This window comes from Hoplias malabaricus, chromosome 7, assembly GCF_029633855.1.
Source record: "Hoplias malabaricus isolate fHopMal1 chromosome 7, fHopMal1.hap1, whole genome shotgun sequence".
Taxonomy (NCBI): domain Eukaryota; kingdom Metazoa; phylum Chordata; class Actinopteri; order Characiformes; family Erythrinidae; genus Hoplias; species Hoplias malabaricus.
The window spans coordinates 36,614,325-36,634,582 of NC_089806.1; the positions used below are offsets into that span (position 1 = coordinate 36,614,325).

The following is a 20,258-nucleotide window of genomic DNA, read 5'->3' on the forward strand; positions in this document are numbered from 1 at the left end:
CACATTGGTAGGTGGATTGGTGACTCAAAAGTGTCCGTAGGTGTTAGTGTGTGAGTGAAAGACTGGTGCCCCATCCAGGGTGTATTCCCACCTTGCGCCCAATGATTCCGGGTAGGCTCCGGACCCACCGCGACCCTGAACTGGATAAGCGCTTACAATGAATGAATGAAGCTGAAATGTAAAAAGAGCTAGAGAAAGGGTTTTCTAAATAAACCATAATGCACACTCAGGTACAGGCCTATGGTGAATACTGTCAGGGGGGCACTTGCCTGAACTGCGTCACAGCCATAAAGAGATTGCAAATGGCTATAAAAATTATTCCGATCCAAGCAAAAATCCACTCAAATCACTCCAGGTTATGCTTCTGTGCGGCCCCTGATCTTGGGAGCCTTTGTATTTTTTTTCCTGCTGAAATTTCTTTACGGCACATAACATTTGGATAGAAACCCAGCTTCTGTAAGCAGCGTATCTATATTGATGGCTGCATAGCAAGCAACATCCCCAAGTGATCCTACTGCAATATATTCTTGACCTGTACGCAGGCACATAAAGGGTACAGGCCATGTCTTTGCATTGCCCGCGGTGGTCACCAGGAACGAAACAGAACACCTTTTTCCAGAAATGTAGGCTTGTGTTAGCTGCAGGCTATGATGAATGGCTGGCTGCGATTCTCAATCTCTGTATTCAGTCGAGTGTGAGAACACTGCTCCACACGCGCAGCAGCAATTATGCTAAACAGCATTTTGATTCTCTCCCACTCCTCTCGGTCGAAGGAGAGCGAGCGGGAGAGGGAGCTTTACATGGCTCAACCGAACCTGCAGCGACCTGCGGCCTCTAAACAGGCAGCCATGCGTTCTGCCCGTCCGCATTAGGCTGCATTAAGAAGCTTTCAGTTGGAAAGGATGGAGGAGCGGGTTATTGATGAATAGTGACTAGTGGGGCACATGTGATGCGAGCAGAGCCACTCTCTCTCTCTCAGGGACTGGCCGTCCATCATCAGCTATGACCAGAATGCTGCTGACTCATACAGCACGTCAGTACTGTAACAGCTGCTGCGGCAATCAGAGGTTAACTGTTTACGGACCCCGGCTGGCAGAGAGATTTTTAATCACATACAATGGTGGATTCTATATGAAATATTGATGCTATTCCTATGCTCTTTTAAAGCTTTAAGCTGCCTCCAGAGGAGTCATCGTTCATGTCAAAACACTACAATGACCTCTTACATCGCAGGGATGTGAGTCAGTAACTCCTTCAGATTGATCAGTGACTATATGTAACAAGCTATGCAGCTATAAGAGTGAGGATTTAAAGGCGGCATCCATGATTTTCTTTTCAAAAAAACCTTTTTATAAAATTCTGAGGATGTTTCCTCACCGTTCGCTGCACTCTAGTGTGTCTGTGTGCTCAATCCTGGTGTTTTAGGCGGTGGAGAGAGCTCCAACCAATCAAAAGCATGAACTGAGATGAGGATATTGCTCTATTCCTGCTTCATTGGTGATCAATAATATTGATTATTTTTGGCTATTTTGGTTTCTTAAGGTGGAACGTCTCCAAATACGGGAGACAGTTAACCACATTACGGAAAGTGCTACCAATGTCAGCAAGGTGGCTCTGTCACTGTGCCTTGTTTCCCCTGACAAAACAAACCCACATTATGTGCTGGGCTGGGGAAGATGTGTCTGGGAGATTGTTCCTAACTTTAGTTGATGCTGTAACTAAAGTGAGGTTTTTAAACCGTGGTGATTAACATTAAACAGTATCACTACATGTCACAAAGTTTTACCGACGACTCCTACTTTCTCACAACATCTTCCAACAAATCTTACATAGCGCAGCTTTAAATAAGTGAATAATGAGCTAAATAAAGAAGTGGAGAAGAAAAAGAAAAAAAAAACAGCAAGGGCAAGTGGAACATCAGTATGACACCAAAAGTAGAGGAACAGCAATGAAAGCAGCTTCCAGCGCGCACTCCTCCGCTCGCAACAAAAAGAAGCATTAGTAAAACGGCTGCTTGTGTCACAGTACAAGAGGAGCGTGCAGCAACATAATTATACACCACTCTGGATTCAGAGAGAAGCAGCTTGCTGCCTGGCTTCATTTACAAATCCAAGATCCAACAGCTCTCCCTGCGTTTACAGAGGCGTTCTCTTTCAGGAACAACACACACAAACACACAAATGAAAATACATGTGTGAAACAGAAACACTGGCCAAAAATAAAGAAAATGAAAGAAAGAAAGAAAAAGAAAAAAAGAAAAGAAGAAAGTTTTTGTCACATAGATGCATAACAGCGGAAAGTGTAGATGGTATATTACTGTGAAGATATGCATTCCCAAACGCACTCGTACACATATAAACACACATGGACACGCAGGTTGAGAAGCTAATAAGGTTTCACAACCTCTTGCTTGGTTTCATCTCTGCCATTCACACTGCAGGAGGTCAGCGCACGCAGTGACTACAAGAACCTCTGAATATGAGTGTCCAGAGCAGCCACAGCATGGTATGGAGGGTCTCACTAACAAGCTCCTTACACACACACACACACATAATATATATATATATATATATATATATATATATATATATAAAAGAAGGGGGTGTGAATGACATGCAGTGAAAGTTCTGTGAGAAAAGCAGACATCAAGACATTTCAAACTTATTCAAAAAGCTAAACATCAGGTTTAGAACTTAGCTCAAAGGCAACATGTTCACTTTATATAGCTCTAATCTAAGTTGAGAGAAGCTGAGGAGAGGAGAGAAGAGAAGAGAAGAGCGGGAAGGAAAGTGTAGAAAAAAAAGAAGAGAAGAAAGTAAAAAACAAGACTAGGCAAGCCTAGTTTAGCGGTCGCCATTAGCCATATAGCCATTGTCACAGAGGTGTTGCTGGTATTTCAACAACAGGAAATGCCCACAATACATACCCTTGTCATTGGAAGGTCTGGAGAAGCTTTGGTGCTTCATATCAATGTCTTTGTGGTTTTTATTTTGCGATTGTGTTATACAGTAAATATATAGAGGACAGGTAATAAATGCAGAACCGAAAAAAGAGCACAAAGTTGTGTTCTTAAGAATTACATTTACTTATTTATTCAGTGTAAGTGGTTAGAGTAAAACAGGTGAAGTTTAAAGTGGCTGTGGGCAGCTACAGTATTGTGCTTAGGCACCTAAGGTAATTCTACACATATCAACTATTGCCGTCTTAGTAAGAGTGGTGCTTGTATAAAGTTATGTATAATCACAGTAGTTACAAAAATACGGCCAAACACAGCCCCAGAAACACACAAAAACAAAGTGTGTTTCTGTCTTATTTGCTTTTATTCAGCCACGGTTCGCACTGAAGAACATACTGTTGTTTGGTTCTAGCTGGGAACAAATTTTTCTGGTTCGCAAAACCAGTTTATGCCGGAAGAATCGCACCAAACGAAAGTGGCTGAACTAAAAACAGACGGTGTAGTAGTGCCACCTTAAGTTCTCTCTGTGAAATATGGCTGAATCCGCAGTTCCTACTCATTTCAACTTTAGAAGTCAGTCAGTCACTAAGTGAAAATGCCTCTTCTATTCCGGCCTGGTAAAGCAGAGAGAAGAAAGAAGAAAATAAGCTGAGAGAAGGTGAAGGAGAAGAGAGAAGGAGGGTAAGGAAAAAGAGAGAAGAAAGTAAAGAAAAAAGATGAGATCTCAAACTACAGAAGAGTAGAAAATAAGTAAAGAGAAGAAAGAGAAGCTGAGAAGAGAGAGTGAAGCCAAATAGGAATTTAATGTATTGGCTTCACAATTTTAAAACAAGCTATTTCCGATTTTGCAGTCTACCAATTAAAGATAAGAAACACATAAACAAAGCAAGCTGATCCCCAATCTCTACGGGATCTACTCCTACAGTGCCGCTAATGGATTGTGTTCCACACATTTGGCAAATATTTCAATCTCTTCTTCTTCAGTCGTGATGCAAAGAGAAAACAGGACACAGAAAAGGTTTTCACACATGAAACGTTTCCAATGTTGTTCATTTAAACTCATTCATTCCTCTTCTCTATCCAGAGATCGTCACTGCTGTCCTTACCCTCTGTGGTCGGGTGTATTTCTGCCCTTGTCCGAGGTGAACTTGCCTGTTAGCAAACTGACCAGGTGTCAAACCTCCAGCCAACACTTAACAGAAATTTCCCCTCCTTCAGAACTCTGATGGTCTCCTACATTAAGACAACAGAGTGTCTCCTCGCTCCAGAGCAGCTTAACCTTGTGCAGAGTTCAGCATTAATGGTATAATAAAGTCCACAAAGGAAAGAAGGTTTACGGTAAGAGCCATAAAATGTGCTTGAGACTGTTGGCTGGCATTTGGAAAATAGGCTCCTATTCACACATGACCTCCAAATGGAAAAGTGCTGTTACATTTACAGCAAAGGTTCTTACAGTCAAAGTGAGTCAGCAAGAGTCAGAGAGACTGAGAGGGAGACAGAAGGACATGGAAGTTTTCTCCTACCCTGTAGAGCACGCTACACTTGTCCTTAAAGCAGGGCGCCAGACGAGAGTAGATCTGGAGAGAGTAGTAATAGGCGGCGAGCTGCAGAGACAGGGCCGAGGGGGGCTGCTTCTCAAAACACGAGTTGGCATCTAGCACCTGAGAAACAGAGAGATATTACATATTGTTATTTCGACAGTGTGGGTAAACATCTGGGAAGAAGTAAACTGTAGAAGAGAAAAGTGGACAAGAGAAGAAAAGAGATGAAACCAGAATGGAAGAGATGAGAAGAGAGAAAAAAAAGAGATGAAACCAGAAGAGAAGGAAAAAGATGAGACAAAAAGAGAATGGAATAGAAGAGAAGAGTAGACAGACAAGAAAAAATGATGAGGAAAAATGAGAAGACAAAAGGAGGGGAGAAAAAAAGAGAGGTGAAGAGAAGCAAAATGAGACAAAAATAGAAGAGAAGAGTTAAGTGGATAAAAGAAAAGAGATGAGACCAAAAAAGAGAAGAGAGGAGAAGTTACGAAAAAAGAGAGGAGAAAAGTGGACAGACAAGAACGAGAATAGAAGAGAAGAGAAAAGAAGAGAAAAGAACCAAAAAGAGAAGAGAATATAGAAAAAAAAGAGAGGAGAAGGATGGACAGACAAGAATGAGAAGAGAAAAGAGACCAAAAAAGAGAAGAAGGATGGACAGACAAGAATAAGAGAAGAGAAGAGAAGAGCAAAAAAGAGAAGATAGAAAAAAAGAGAGAGGAGAAGGATGGACAGAAAAATGAGAAGAGAAGAGAGGAGAGACCAAAATAGAAGGGAAGATTGAAAAGAGAGGAGAAGTGTGGACAGAGAAAAAAGAGAAGTCAAGAGAAGAGAAGAGAGACCAAAAGAAAAGACATGAGAGCAAAAGAGAAGAGAAGAGAAAAGAAGAGAGACCACAAAAAAAGAGAAAAGAAAAGTGGAAAAGAGAAGAGAAGAAAAGAGATGAGACCAGAAGAGAAGAGCTGCACAGGATAAAAAGCTAGACAAACAAGATGAGTAAGACAAGAGAAGTTTGTGGAGAGTAATATATTCCATGACCTTTCTCTCCACACAGAGCTGTGTTGGGCAGCAGAGATCAGAGCAGGGGTTTGGGTGACTCTCGGAGTGTTTATGGAGTGGCAGGAGGAGAAGTGTCACATTTGGGCTGTGAGCTGTGGGATCAGGAACACATCCTGATAATCCACTGAATCAGTGCTGCAGTAAAACTGCACAGGCTCCGGAGCAGGCTAGAGGACGGAAACATCATCCTCACTTAATGCACAAGTCCGCCTGCAGCAAATGGGCACCCTCCATGGCATTAAAGTGGGCCTTTTAACATTTCTCTTTTATGTTTATTTTCCCTCTCAATTTTCCAAGTCCCAAATCCGCCCCAGTCACTGGAAACATGGCTTAAGACCAGCTCTCACTTCACGCATGAAAAGAAGAGCGTGGGAAAGAGGGGGAGAGAGAGAGAGAGAGAGAGAGAGAGAGAGAGAGAGAGAGTTAGTGTAGACAAACCTCTGTCTGTCTTAGCTATCTGCTATCTCCAATGCCAATGACTGGGACAACCCTGCCTTGCCACTGTCGGTTTGTGCTGGTGACTGAAAGAGCCTGCTGTCGTTCCTAATCTCTGCTGCTCACTGTTACTAATATCGACCGTGGGAACACGTCCTCGCTGCTGCTCTGCGGGTGACGGTGTGCTAGCGCTGTCCCTGGCCTCTGCTGGTGTTGGCCTGGGGACACCTCCACATTGCTGCTAATTGTGCCCCAGTGCTGTGACTGTCCATTTGAACCTTTGTGGCTCTGTGCTGCTCACTGATTGGCTACGTACTCTCACTACTATTTGTGCTGTTCTTGTATTCCCTGTGTTTATTGGGCTTTGGGTTCTTTAAAAACCCTATATAAAAAAATGTATTATTATCATTAACAGGAGAAAACTAACAGAAAAGACAAGATTAGGTGAGAGAAGAGAAGAGAAAGAACGAAAGAAAGGCATAACATAGGGCTCCACAATTCTGTCAAACACACACACACTGTAAATAGACCATGTTTACTTACCTGAGGAAGAGCCAGCAAATAGGCCAAAGCAAGAGTCATGTCCCGGGGAAAAGCATCACTGGCCAGCTGGAGAAGGACTGGAGAGAGAGAGAGAGAGAGAGAGAGAGAGAGAGAGAGAGAGAGAGAGAGAGAGAGAGAGAAAGAAAGAGAGAGACAGGAGAGAGAGAGAGAGAAAGAAAGAGAGAGAGAAAGAAAGAGAGAGACAGGAGAGAGAGAGAGAGAAAGAAAGAGAGAGAGAAAGAAAGAGAGAGACAGGAGAGAGAGAGAGAGAAAGAAAGAGAGAAAGAGAGAGACAGGAGAGAGAGAGAGAGAGAAAGAGAAATAGAGAGAGAGAAAGAGAGAGAGACAGAGAGAGAGAGAGAAAGAGAAATAGAGAAAGAGAAAGAGAGAAAGTACAAAAAAAGGCGAGAGACTGATTAATATCTCAGACATTTTAGTGAAAGACAAGCATCATCTGGTGTTCATTAGAGGAGCATGCTGCTGTAAGAAAGTGAAAATCACCTGGAATTATCGTAGTTTGAAATATATCATTATCACAACTCATGAATGATAAACTTATAATGATAAAGTCATTGTATTTTTCACAGCATTGGACAGTAGAGTGGTGTGGTGTTTGTGAACCAAAACTTGACATCATCAAATATCAGTACCAGATCTCACTAAAGCAGTCATGGCTGTACGCAAGAAAAAATGCGCAGAAATGTTCAGACATCTAGTGTAAAGTCTCAGAAGATCAGACGCTCTTACTTTAGTAAAACAGGGAACACACAAAACGGCCTGCACAAAAGGTCGGTCAGTTAATTTAATTAACTTATACAATGTACTTAATATATCTATATTTATATGGATTACAGCATCTACAAAAACGCGAACACAACTGCATAGAGTAGTAACTCAATGATTGCCCACCAACACAGCCACATTGGGTTACAAGAGAGTTTACAGCGCTGACTGCTGTCCTCACACTCAGCCACGCCCATTTCACCAGGCTAAAGCTGTTTCTCAGTATGGGTTCTTTTGTGTTCTTACGTTCTCATCGCAGCCAACAATCGCAGCCCAAGCCCTGTTCTGTTTAAAAGTCCACATCTAGCCAAGTACAATTACAATATCCCCATGTGTTCTTGCTCTGCCTGTATTATTCATTCATTCATTCATTATCTGTAACCCTTATCCAGTTCAGGGTCGCGGTGGGTCCAGAGCCTACCTGGAATCATTGGGCGCAAGGCAGGAATACACCCTGGAGGGGGCGCCAGTCCTTCACAGGGCAACACAGACACACACATTCACTCACACCTACGGACACTTTTGGAGTCGCCAATCCACCTGCAACGTGTGTTTTTGGACTGTGGGAGGAAACCGGAGCACCCGGAGGAAACCCACGCAGACACAGGGAGAACACACCACACTCCTCACAGATAGTCACCTGGAGGAAACCCACGCAGACACAGGGAGAACACACCAACTCCTCACAGACAGTCACCCGGAGTGGGAATCGAACCCACAACCTCCAGGTCCCTGGAGCTGCGTGACTGCGACACTACCTTCTGCCTGTATTAATCGAGGGTTAATACAGGGACGAGTCTTATTACACTTGATAGAGTCACTCAATCATTTCTCAGAATGCATTCCGCGCTAACCTCAGCGCAATGGCTTTTCCCTGCCACGGAGACGGTAACTCATCAAGTACATTGGCGTTCCAATTACAGACCAACAATCCAGTGTCCTCCCGTCCTCAGAGCTTTGTACTTCCCAAGTAAGTTTGTACAACCAAGTACGGCAGTTGGAGCTTAACGTAACAGCCTTGAAGTGAAATGCAATAACCCAGTGTGACCGGGGCTTAAAGCTACTAGTGCCCAAAAGAAAAAGCAAACCAATCAATGAGCACCTCCCCAAATTCAGGCCTCTTGTTTCAACCCCCGCTGTCACTTCTCTAGTTGAATTGAGAGTACAATCAAATAACTGTAATTAGCTACACCTACCTATTCACGTAGACGTAAAAACGCTTGTCCCGTAGTGTATGAAATAGTATGAGAATGACACACTGGCCCTTGCCTTTGAGATGTTACTTGGATGTGGCCCCTGAGGAAAATAATTGGGGACCCCTGCTATAGACCAATGAAGAAATGTAACTTTCAAATATTAACAGCTATAAAAATAGCTGTATTTCTTCTCCTGAAAAACATGTCACTGTATTGTCACTGTCAGAAAATCATGTAGCTCCATGATATTTTTTCTCCAATTTTCAACATCATTTGAAACTGGGAACTGTCTGTGTGATGATAGATGGTCCAACTGAAACGCTGTAAAATGACTCGGAATAAAAACTGCTATTCCTTTTTCTTTTTTAAGACATTGAGAGTACACTGGATCTGTTTGAATTTGGCCTTTTATTTCTCAAATTGTGAAGATGACAACAGATATAAAAGCAGAACAGGGCAGATTTGTGAATATTTAATGTCTTGTTAATCTGTATCAGTTCATTTCCACACATTATAAGAAGGGCACACTTCTATTTTAATTATTTGTTATAATTCTGGTCTAGGGTTATTCTGGTGTGACATAATACTTAGCTACAACAAGACAAAGGTGTTTAAAAAAGGGACAGCCAAGGGTTGTGAGGACTACCGTCTGCATTATTACTTCCATTCATCAACCCCCCAAAGCCAGCTGTTAACAAGATAAACAAGTCTTAAACACGCATTCCCATTATTTGTTGTTCTCTGAGCGAGGACGATTTGAACACAGCAAAACAGGAGTGTGTTTTTAGACAGTGAGAATATACGGGATGTGTAATGTATACAGATAAATATAAAAGAAAAAAGCTGGAGACCATCAGGTCAGTGTTATGTATTTGTGTGTGTCTCATCACCACTACTCCCCAAGCCCACACTAATGTCCAGTGAGGAGCTGTCTGCTGTTCTGTGTTTCATGTGTCATCTGGCAGCAGCAGCACAGTTTAATTAGTAACAACAAAAGCTCCAAGAGTGTGTGGAGATATGTGTGTGTGTGTGTGTGTGTGTGTGTGTGTGTTGAGCTGGAAAACTGACAGAGCTGGTTAAGTGTCTCCATAATCACAGACAACCTGACAGCTACATCTACTGACACATCCACACTGAACACACAGGACTTAAACACAACACACACACACACACACACCAGCCCAAACAACCCCCCCCCCCTCACACACACACACACACACACCAGCCCAAACAACCCCCCCCCCCTCACACACACACACATATCCTCAAAGAGCATGAGAGTGATTAAAAGTGAGTAAATAAGAGCAAGAAAAGATAATGCGAAGAAGCAAATAAGAAAGAAAGAAAGAAAGAAAGAGAAAGAAAAAAGAAAGAAAAAGAAAGAAGAAAGAAAGAAAGAAAAAGAAAGAAAGAAAGAAAAAAGAAAGAAAAAGAAAGAAAGAAAAAGAAAAAGATAAATAAAGAAAAAGAAAGAAAAAGAAAAAGAAAGAAAGAGAAATAAATAAAGAGAAAGAAAGAAAGAAAGAAAGAAAAAGAAAGAAAGATAAATAAAGAAAAAGAAAGAAAAAGAAAAAGAAAGAAAGAGAAATAAATAAAGAGAAAGAAAGAAAGAAAGAAAGAAAAAGAAAGAAGAAAAAGAAAGAAAGAAAGAAATAAAGAAAGAAAGGAGCCAGTGAGTGAGAGTGAGAGAGATAGACAAAGCGTTCCTGCACTTTTCGCTTGCCACCATTTGCATTCCGGCACCAAAGTTCTTTCTTCTCCCCTGTGCATTGATTCCCTGGTCCAGCTCATCCATCTTCGAGGGAGAGGGGGTGATATTTTGACTGGCCGCTATCTCTCTTGTATCGCGGGGGGACGCGTTATTTACCGCTGTCCACTCTCTGTGAGTACACATTAATTAATCAGTGTGATGCAGCAGTTCTGGATGTGAGAGGGGCCAGAGAATGGCCATGCATCACTGAGACGGACAGAAGAGAGCGGAGAGTAACAGCGGCCCCCTCAGGTTAAACACTATGCTAATGCTAACAGTCACAGAGCAGCTGACGAGGACGGCGGGAGCAGAATCCCTGTCAAGGGAAAGCGTGGTGGAGGGTATGGAGTACAAATCTATACTGAGGATGTACAAATCCCATCTGAATTACCCATAATGAAGCTGATAAATATATATTTTAATAGGTCCTTGTCCGCCATGGAAAGGACAACATTTGGCCTACAGCTGGTGTTACTGGAGGAAAAGGGAGATAAACCGTTGTCAATAACCTTCATTTAGGAAAGAACTCTGGAGCACAAGGACATATGGTGATACATTACCGGTTTGGACTTTTGTACTTATTTAGCGACTGCTACGTTTTGGGTTTCTTGCTTATACAGTCCGTTAAACAGATGTGAGTTTGGATAATGTTTAGAAGTTGTGAGCCTCTCACTGTGATGCTGCTCTCAATAGTACATCCTTTTTACTCTCAGTTAGGGAACATCACTGTCCCATATTCAGTTTTAAGTGTAGGATTCAAAGTTGCATTTTATATATATGCCCCATCTCAACCCAAGAAAGCTGTCCTCACCCCTCAGTTACAATTTGTGTATTCATATAATTTATAATATCATTGCTGTCCAATTAAAAACATGTATCTCCATTCCTGTGGATTTTTAGCTGTCCAGCACATTGAAGTAAAAATTCATGATGTACTCCGGGTGACTGTCTGTGAGGAGTGTGGTGTGTTCTCCGTGTGTCTGCGTGGGTTTCCTCCGGGTGACTGTCTGTGAGGAGTGTGGTGTGTTCTCCCTGTGTCTGTGTGGGTTTCCTCCGGGTGACAGTCTGTGAGGAGTGTGGTGTGTTCTCCCTGTGTCTGCGTGGGTTTCCTCCAGGTGACTGTCTGTGAGGAGTGTGGTGTGTTCTCCCTGTGTCTGCGTGGGTTTCCTCCGGGTGACTGTCTGTGAGGAGTGTGGTGTGTTCTCCCTGTGTCTGCGTGGGTTTCCTCCAGGTGACTGTCTGTGAGGAGTGTGGTGTGTTCTCCGTGTCTGCGTGGGTTTCCTCCGGGTGACTGTCTGTGAGGAGTGTGGTGTGTTCTCCCTGTGTCTGTGTGGGTTTCCTCCGGGTGACAGTCTGTGAGGAGTGTGGTGTGTTCTCTCTGTGTCTGCGTGGGTTTCCTCCGGGTGACAGTCTGTGAGGAGTGTGGTGTGTTCTCCCTGTGTCTGAGTGAGTTTCGGTGACCCTGAATTGAGTAAACGGTTACAGGCACAAATTTGTGCACAAATTACCTTCTTTTTCATAGGCACAAATTCTAATTCATTTACTGGGGTTCAGCCAGCTGCCTTTTACCAAAACACCTTAAAATATCCATATGTAAGCTTTGGGTGCTCAGATACTAGTGACTGCAGTCACAGCACACAAAGATTTAAAATTTAACCGCTTCATATAATTACTTTCTAAGTAAGTAGTCCATAAAAACAAAAGATATCAGTTCAGTATTTATACTAATAAATATATATATATATATATATATATATATATATATATAAAATGAGCACAAACTGCAAAATAATTTTCCCAAATTAAAGAAGACCTGAAAATGAAATTCAAACCGTTCCCTTGAATGAAATAAAATGTGAGCAGAGCTCTGTACCTTTGGAGTGACTCATTGATACCGTTAGTAAGATCTGATCTGATGTGTTAATGAGATATGAAAAATATAGCAGCACAAAGGCTCTTTTACTATTTAATGCTGTATTTAAACCACATAAAAGTACAGAAACAGACATTATTAATAAAGCATCATGCGCCAAAAAGAGAGCTTAAAAATTATTCTGCATTTAATTCCACGTTTTAATAGGTTTTACTTTATTTTTTAAACCATATTTTCCACTGTGCTCTTTCCACAGCATCTTAGCCCCCATCCGTTTCCTCAGCCTATGTCATACACAAGGAAAGCTACCTTGAATTTCAATGCAGAGGCTGCTCCAAACACAACCACAGTGAAGGGGAAGAGAGACCTTGGTCAATGTTTACCTTGTTTCCCCCCTTCCTTTTCTCAATAACACACCAAGTGTGTTCACTTTTGGGTTGATACAGTTTTGGTGCTTTGCTCCCACGCTCTCATTGGTTACGCTCATCTCCTACAGGTGGCTGCATGTGCCTCTGGGTGCAGATATGTAATATTGAAATGAATCAGAACCTCCAGTGTGTAAATGTGCTACCTTCTGTGGCAGGGAAGTGCTGCTGGCCCTCACTCCTGGTCTCGGCGAGCTTCCCGGTGCGCAAAAGCACTTCCGCTAAACTTTCTTGCGGGATGTATTCATATGAACTGTACATATCTTCGATCTGAAACACAGACACAGCACACAGTAAAGATTTTAACAATTCACCTGCTACACTGACAGCTATTCTAAACACAGCATCAGTCAAAATGCGCATGTCATCACATCTGTTTTCAAATAAAAACTTATGCTACAATTAGAAGTAACACGTTTTCCTTCCAGTTTTGGTGCTGCTCACAAACAAACTACAGAGTCTCACGTGACAGCGGGGAAAGACGTGGCCAGTCACACTGGTCATATGTGTTATGGGGAGGTAGGACTCAAGTAGATGACATGATTTAACCCTTACAGCAGCTCAATAATTGCTGGATATTGGTGGGGACACATCACCTCCGCCCATGCTAATTCTACGCCCCTGGGGAGCTGTGCTAGTGGAAAACGAATCAGGTACCAGGGACCAAAAAGTGAGTAGAACCGAGTAGAGTAGAAGCATGTTTATTTAGCAAAGTGCAGCTAAATAAAGAACCCAATATAGAATCTAAATTTTATTTAGGCTTTTGGTGACTTTATATTTGTATAGTTTTGTTGTTAAATAATTATAGACTTCATTAATATTGTCAAATTTAATTGAAATATAACAGAGAGAGAGATATTAAGGTACACACTGGATTGACATATGGCTCCTCTAGCAGCTCCTCGTAGAAAGGGCTGCATCCCTGTCTCTCCAAATCAGCGTTCTCTCCAGCTTCTCCGCTGCTGTATAAATCAGACCCCTGACCCTGAAGAGACAAAGAAATAAAATTTCATCAAATATTTACACAACACCTTCAAACAGCATGGCTATTCACTAACGCTTCATCCGATCTCATAATACATCCACAGCCTTCATCCCCACATTAACCAAACCAAGGACGCATCCCTAACACACTTTAGTCTTCGCATATCACACTGGAAGGACATTTTAAATGTAGATTTTTCTTGTGTTTGTTGTTGGAAGCTGATGGAAGATTCCCAGCGGCTAGTGGAGGGTATAAGGGAGTGCTGAGGGTTCAAACACAACCCACTTAAAAGCTCACAGCTCCACCTTTGACAGGTTTGAAATGCAAACAGTAAAATTCTGCAAGGTTAAGCTGGGTCCAGAATATTTCTGAGCTTTTGTTTATTTATTAATTAATTTATTTTTTTAAACTAGGGATACTCAGAGTGGAGTTGTCCTGCAAATAACATCAGGAAAATGTTTGCTTGTTGACTGCTTGTGTGAAAGTCATTTAAAGGTTAAATGTACACTACAGAACTAAAAAAAAAATTCACTGAAAACTTCAAAACTCATTAAAAAAATGTAAACTCCTCGTTATATTGGAACTTGAAAACAAGAAAGAGACAAAGAAGTGCCAAAAGATTGAGGTGGCCAGAGCACTTTAACTCTGGTAAACACTTAAAGTAATTTGTCATAAAAAGCTTTTCTGAAACAGTCCATTGGATTGAAGTGATTAAGTCTAACACAGTGGGTCTGGATGAAAAGTTTTCAACTAAAAAACAACCAAACATCACAGATGGAAAAACAATGTTCCACAATCTGTCTAAATTTGTAAAAAGTGATGGTAAAACCATCTCCATGACAGCAGTGACATCACTCAGTAAGCTGCTCAGCAAATTGACAAAAGGTGAGGTAAAACAACATGGCATCTTCAATCCTGTGCTGTACAAAATAAGTAAAAATTGACAGTGAAAACACTAATATGAGGCTGAATGCATTGAAAAATTGGTGTTCATTTGTAATTCATTTGACCTCTCTGGACGGTCACACCTCTGTGGGCGGACATCTAAGACTGGTATTTGAGTAGCCCCACTCATTTTTATATTGTTGCTGTCCAAAGAAAAACATGTATCTACATAATAGCAACTGGTACAGCGACAATATGGTAAAAGCATTGAGGTTCTATACACAGTCCTGTATATTTAACATCAATATCATTTAATAATTATCCGCTCCGAGTAACTGTGAGGAGTATGGTGTGTTCTCCCTGTGTCTGCGTAGGTTTCCTCCGGGTGACTGTCTGTGAGAAGTGTGGTGTGTTCTCCCTGTGTCGGCGTGGGTTTCCTCCGGGTGACTGTCTGTGAGGAGTATGGTGTGTTCTCCCTGTGTCTGCGTAGGTTTCCTCCGGGTGACTGTCTGTGAGAAGTGTGGTGTGTTCTCCCTGTGTCGGCGTGGGTTTCCTCCAGGTGACTGTCTGTGAGGAGTGTGGTGTGTTCTCCCTGTGTCTGCGTGGGTTTCCTCCTGTATATGTATGCATCTTACGTGTAGTGGGCGTAGGAAGTTGAGGGACTCTTTCCACCAGTGTGAGTCACTGACAGCAGTGAGGACAGCCTTGGTGGTCAGTGTGGTGTTAGTCAGGACCTCCATTGTTCGGGCAGTGGTCCTCTGAAGTAGAGCTGTAGGCTGTGTCCCTCCCGAGGATCCTCCACGTACGCTTAAACCAGCCTGCTGAGTGTAAGCACATACACATGCACACACAGAGTTTAGTTTTGTGCAGCTAAAGATTTTATTTGGCACAGTATAATTTGTCAATACATATTTTTCCATATTTCTTTAATACAATTTTATAAAATAAATCCCTTCATGTTAATTTCATATTTTTATACAGCACTTTATCTACAGCGTTTGTACTTGTGCTGCATTTCTTTATATTTACATAAACAAAACACCTTCAGCTGAATTCATATTCCTGAAAATGGTTGTATAAATGTAGTCAAACGATAAAGTATTATTATTAGACCTCAAAAATCTAATGCAGGGTAAAATAACCAGGAACAGGGTACACAACATTACAGCACCGAAGCATTGGGGAGGCACGCAACTCAGACCTTCAAGTGACTTCATTTAAATATGATGAAATAATCAAGGTTCCGTTGACACTCTAAGTATGTTCTAGGTTTATATTCTAAAAAGCTAAGGGTGAATGGCATTTTAAGGGAAATTATAGAGGTTTCTTCTCCTCATTTCAGCGTAATTCATAGTTATTCACAGTCGTTTAATGTATAGGGGTCTTTTTTCCCTTTCTTTACAATATTTTTAACAGAAACCAGAGGTCATTACTCATGTCAGGTACCGATGTTTGATAAATTCTACCCCACCTCATCGCTGTAGAACTGTATGGAGCTCCAGCACTCCAGATAACACAGTTCCACTGCTCCTTAGAGTTTGATGCTACGGGGATGTACAGGGGTTGGACAATGAAACTGAAACACCTGGTTTTAGACCACAATAATTTATTAGTATGGTGTAGGGCCTCCTTTTGCAGCCAATACAGCGTCAATTCGTCTTTGGAATGACATATACAAGTCCTGCACAGTGGTCAGAGGGATTTTAAGCCATTCTTCTTGCAGGATAGTGGCCAGGTCACCTACGTGATGCTGGTGGAGGAAAATGTTTCCTGACTCGCTCCTCCAAAACACCCCAAAGTGGCTCAATAATATTTAGATCTGGTGACTGTGCAGGCCATGGGAGATGTTCAACTTCACTTTCATGTTCATCAAACCAATCTTTCACCAGTCTTGCTGTGTGTATTGGTGCATTGTCGTCCTGATACACGGCACCGCCTTCAGGATACAATGTTTGAACAATTGGATGCACATGGTCCTCCAGAATGGTTCGGTAGTCCTTGGCAGTGACGCGCACATCTAGCACAAGTATCGGGCCAAGGGAATGCCATGATGTGGCAGCCCAAACCATCACTGATCCACCCCCATGCTTCACTCTGGGCATGCAACAGTCTGGGTGGTACACTTCTTTGGGGCTTCTCCACACCTTAACTCTCCCGGATGTGGGGAAAACAGTAAAGGTGGACTCATCAGAGAACAATACATGTTTCACATTGTCCACAGCCCAATATTTGCGCTCCTTGCACCATTGAAACTGACGTTTGGCATTGGCATGAGTGACCAAAGGTTTGGCTATAGCAGCCCGGCCGTGTGTATAGACCCTGTGCAGCTCCCGACGGACAGTTCTGGTGGAAACAGGAGAGTTGAGGTGTACATTTAATTCTGCCGTGATTTGGGCAGCCGTGGTTGAATGTTTTTTGGATACAATCCGGGTTAGCACCCAAACATCCCTTTCAGACAGCTTCCTCTTGCGTCCACAGTTAATCCTGTTGGATGTGTTTGGTCCTTCTTGGTGGTGTGCTGACATTACCCTGGACACCGTGGCTCTTGATACATCACAAAGACTTGCTGTCTTGGTCACAGATGCGCCAGCAAGACGTGCACCAACAATTTGTCCTCTTTTGAACTCTGGTATGTCACCCATAATGTTGTGTGCATTGCAATATTTTAAGCAAAACTGTGCTCTTACCCTCTGCTAATTAACCCTTCACACTCTGCTCTTACTGGTGCAATGTGAGAATGAAGATTGGCCACCGGTCTGGTCTAATTTGGCCATGAAACCTCCCACATTACAATGACAGGTGTTTCAGTTTCATTGTCTAACCCCTGTATATTGGCAATGTTCTTTTAGGAACATTATACAGCAAAGATATAAAACACATTTTACAATGATATCCAGTAACTAGGAGGGTCTGGATACTTTTGGGAACATTGTGTATTTGTAAAAAGTGTAAAGCGGTTAAAACTCACTCGTTTTAACTCATCAATAATCTATTTGCCATAAATGAGTGCATCATAAATGCAGCAAACTCTTTATGGCCTGCTTAACACACACAAATAGAAAGACCGCTGGGGAAATTCCACCCATATTTCTACTTTTTCTGCAGAACTCACCTGTTAAACCACAGACTATTGCTTATTTATTTTCACAGCTTAGTTTTCATTGGCTAATTTACAGATCATTGTCAAACTCACTTTGAATTATTATTATTTTTTCCCCATCTTGTATTTTCAATATTGAACACCCATTGTTAATCTGTAAATCTATAAATCTATATTTATACAGCTTTTATGTCTTTACAGTTGCTCTAGTGTCCTCCCTTCAGAGTGCAACATACGCTAAAATAACCCTTCAGCTAATTCACCGTACCACATTTGGCATGCATTACACGAATACTTAACAGTGTGTAAACAATTATTGACTGCTACCTGATCTGCACTGTCCCCCGTTCTTTTGGCTTGAGAAGGGTCAATCTTGTAATTCACTGCTTGATACAGGACCTGTTAAAAAAACAAAACAACATAAATATCCTTTGAGGACTTTGGGGATAATATAAATAAATCCAGTGAATATTCATAAATCATTGGAGCTGTATATGGAAGGACTTCACACAGTGTAAGTTACCATTCAGAAGGATGAGTGGTGGTGATGTACTGAGAGTTTTGTGCCAAATCCTGGCTCAAACTGAACAGTCTGCTCCTGTGTCATGAATATGCATTTAAGGGAGTGTGATAATTGCAGAGACTAATGGGCACAGACATCGGCAATGCCACATTTAATTGCTTGGTAATGTCTCAATGACATATAGTCAAGAGTCTTTGGTGCTGTGAAATGTCCCACATGCTCAAAGTAGTAGAATATTCCAAAAGAATAACACAATCTTAAGATCACATGTATATGCACAAAGGCTGTGCTGAAAGATAAGCTGGAAGTTGTCCCCACAGATGTTTTAACACTGGATTTTGTTGATGGTGGAGAGAATTATGGAAGTCGTTTAGTCATGATAGAGGACTAATTCTAGATCACAAGAAACAATCTAACTCAACAGAGGTATTTAATGATCTTCATCACTTCACAGAGTAGAATTCCAATGCTCCACAGCCCAAAGCTGGGGGTGGGGCAGGGCTGTATTCCCCTTTTGCCAGCGCTTGTTGTTGAGCATGCTCATGTGTAGCTGCTTCAGAGTAATACTAGCTAGACTGAGGCACCGCTTTGCAAAACAGAAGCAAAAGCGCACTCAAATCTCTCCATCTTTCTCATTTCAATGCCGCCCCTGATTATGGGAGTCTTTGTTATCTTTTATTTTTATTAGCTGAAGACTTTATGAACCAGATGTTAACCAGACACATTTGCATGGTGCTTGTTCTCATACAGGCATTGGCCCATAATGTCCCTCCATGGTATCATCACAAATTCACGAGCGGCTCTTCATTTGTTGGCACTTTTTAAGCCGCGAGTGTGTTTTTCCTCTCAAATGGAAGCGTTCTGCCACCACGGCCTGCCATCTCATGTTTAAAACGTGTTTGCATGGGGCAAGAGAAGAGACAGGAGAGGGGGACCGCATGATTGAGAAGAAGAAAAAAGACTGAGTGGAGGCATATTTCAGAAGTCCCATTTGATTTGCAGAAAAGACGTAGCCTTCTCAGCAGTGCTTTTTTTTTTATAGCGTAACTGTTGCTACACAATAAGAGTGTGTGTGTGTATATGTGTGTATAAGGGTAAATGTGAGAAACAGGGCCCAGCATTGCTTCTATACAGCCTTTTCTGTCATAAAACCATCAGTGTGTGACTTCAGTCTGGCCTATCATGCTACATTCAACACATCCAGACTCTCACACTGTGTTCAGATCACATGTCCGCAAAGGAAAGCTCTTAGCAAACAGCACCTATTGAGGAATGATTAAAATCACACCTCAGAACAAAAGTCACTACCACATTGCTCTGTGTAATGAAACTTCACCACAGAACCACTTTTCAGAGGTTACTGAGCAGATCTTACCTGAATGCATTAGATGTTAGCAGTCAGCAATGAACTACAGTACACCTGTTACTGAACTGTTTACTCAGAATGAGATTTAAAGAGACACTGGGTAAGATTTGGTATTCAAGAGGGTGTTGTTTGTTTCCTACCCTCCTCCAGAAGTTACATAGTGCAGTTTCTGCAGCGCAGAGTTAGAGTATCAAAGTATTTTCCTTAATACAAGACATTGAAGCAATGCAATGATTTTGAAGCTGTAATTTTAAGGTATAAATACTACCCAGTGCTTCTTTAAGGGTCAGAGAGAGAGAGAGAGGAGAGAGAGAGAGAACTCCTGCCATTATATAACGCTATAGTAACAAACTACAAATTGGCTCCAAGTTTTAAAGCTTGCAGATGAGCTTGGCCAGAATACCTAAAATTCTACTGATGAAATCTAGAGTGGATTTGATCAAAACTAGCACGATGCTGATGAAAATCAGAGGGAGGGGCACTGACGAAAAGAGTGAAAATGCTGAAAATATAGATAGAACTACAATAGAGAAACTGGGGTGGGTTGGGCACTGTAAAACAGGGGCGTGTTTAAGGGTGGGATGGGATGGGCACTGTAAAACAGGGGCATGTTTAAAGGTGGGGTGGGTTGGGCACTGTAAAACAGGGGCATGTTTAAGGGTGGGATGGGATGGGCACTGTAAAACAGGGGCGTGTTTAAGGGTGGGGTGGTATGGGCATTGTAAAACGGGCGTCTTTAAGGGTGGGGTGGGGACTGTAAAACGGGCATGTTTAAGGGTGGGGTGGGATGGGCACTGTAAAACAGGGGCGTGTTTAAGGGTGGGGTGGTATGGGCATTGTT

The 20,258-nt window shown here is 42.1% G+C and overlaps 1 protein-coding gene across 1 annotated transcript in view; it reads right to left on the minus strand.

The window, feature by feature from the left end:
• The window catches only part of nbas (NBAS subunit of NRZ tethering complex), a 262,175-nt gene that overhangs the window by 119,093 nt on the left and 122,824 nt on the right, over window positions 1-20,258 (minus strand). Inside the window, exons 35-40 of the mRNA XM_066676307.1 lie at window positions 17,856-17,927; window positions 15,064-15,249; window positions 13,430-13,543; window positions 12,705-12,828; window positions 6,532-6,608; window positions 4,480-4,617 (exon numbers count right to left, since the gene is read on the minus strand). Coding sequence (XP_066532404.1) covers window positions 4,480-4,617; window positions 6,532-6,608; window positions 12,705-12,828; window positions 13,430-13,543; window positions 15,064-15,249; window positions 17,856-17,927 — 711 coding nt within the window. The remainder of the gene's footprint in view (window positions 1-4,479; window positions 4,618-6,531; window positions 6,609-12,704; window positions 12,829-13,429; window positions 13,544-15,063; window positions 15,250-17,855; window positions 17,928-20,258) is intronic.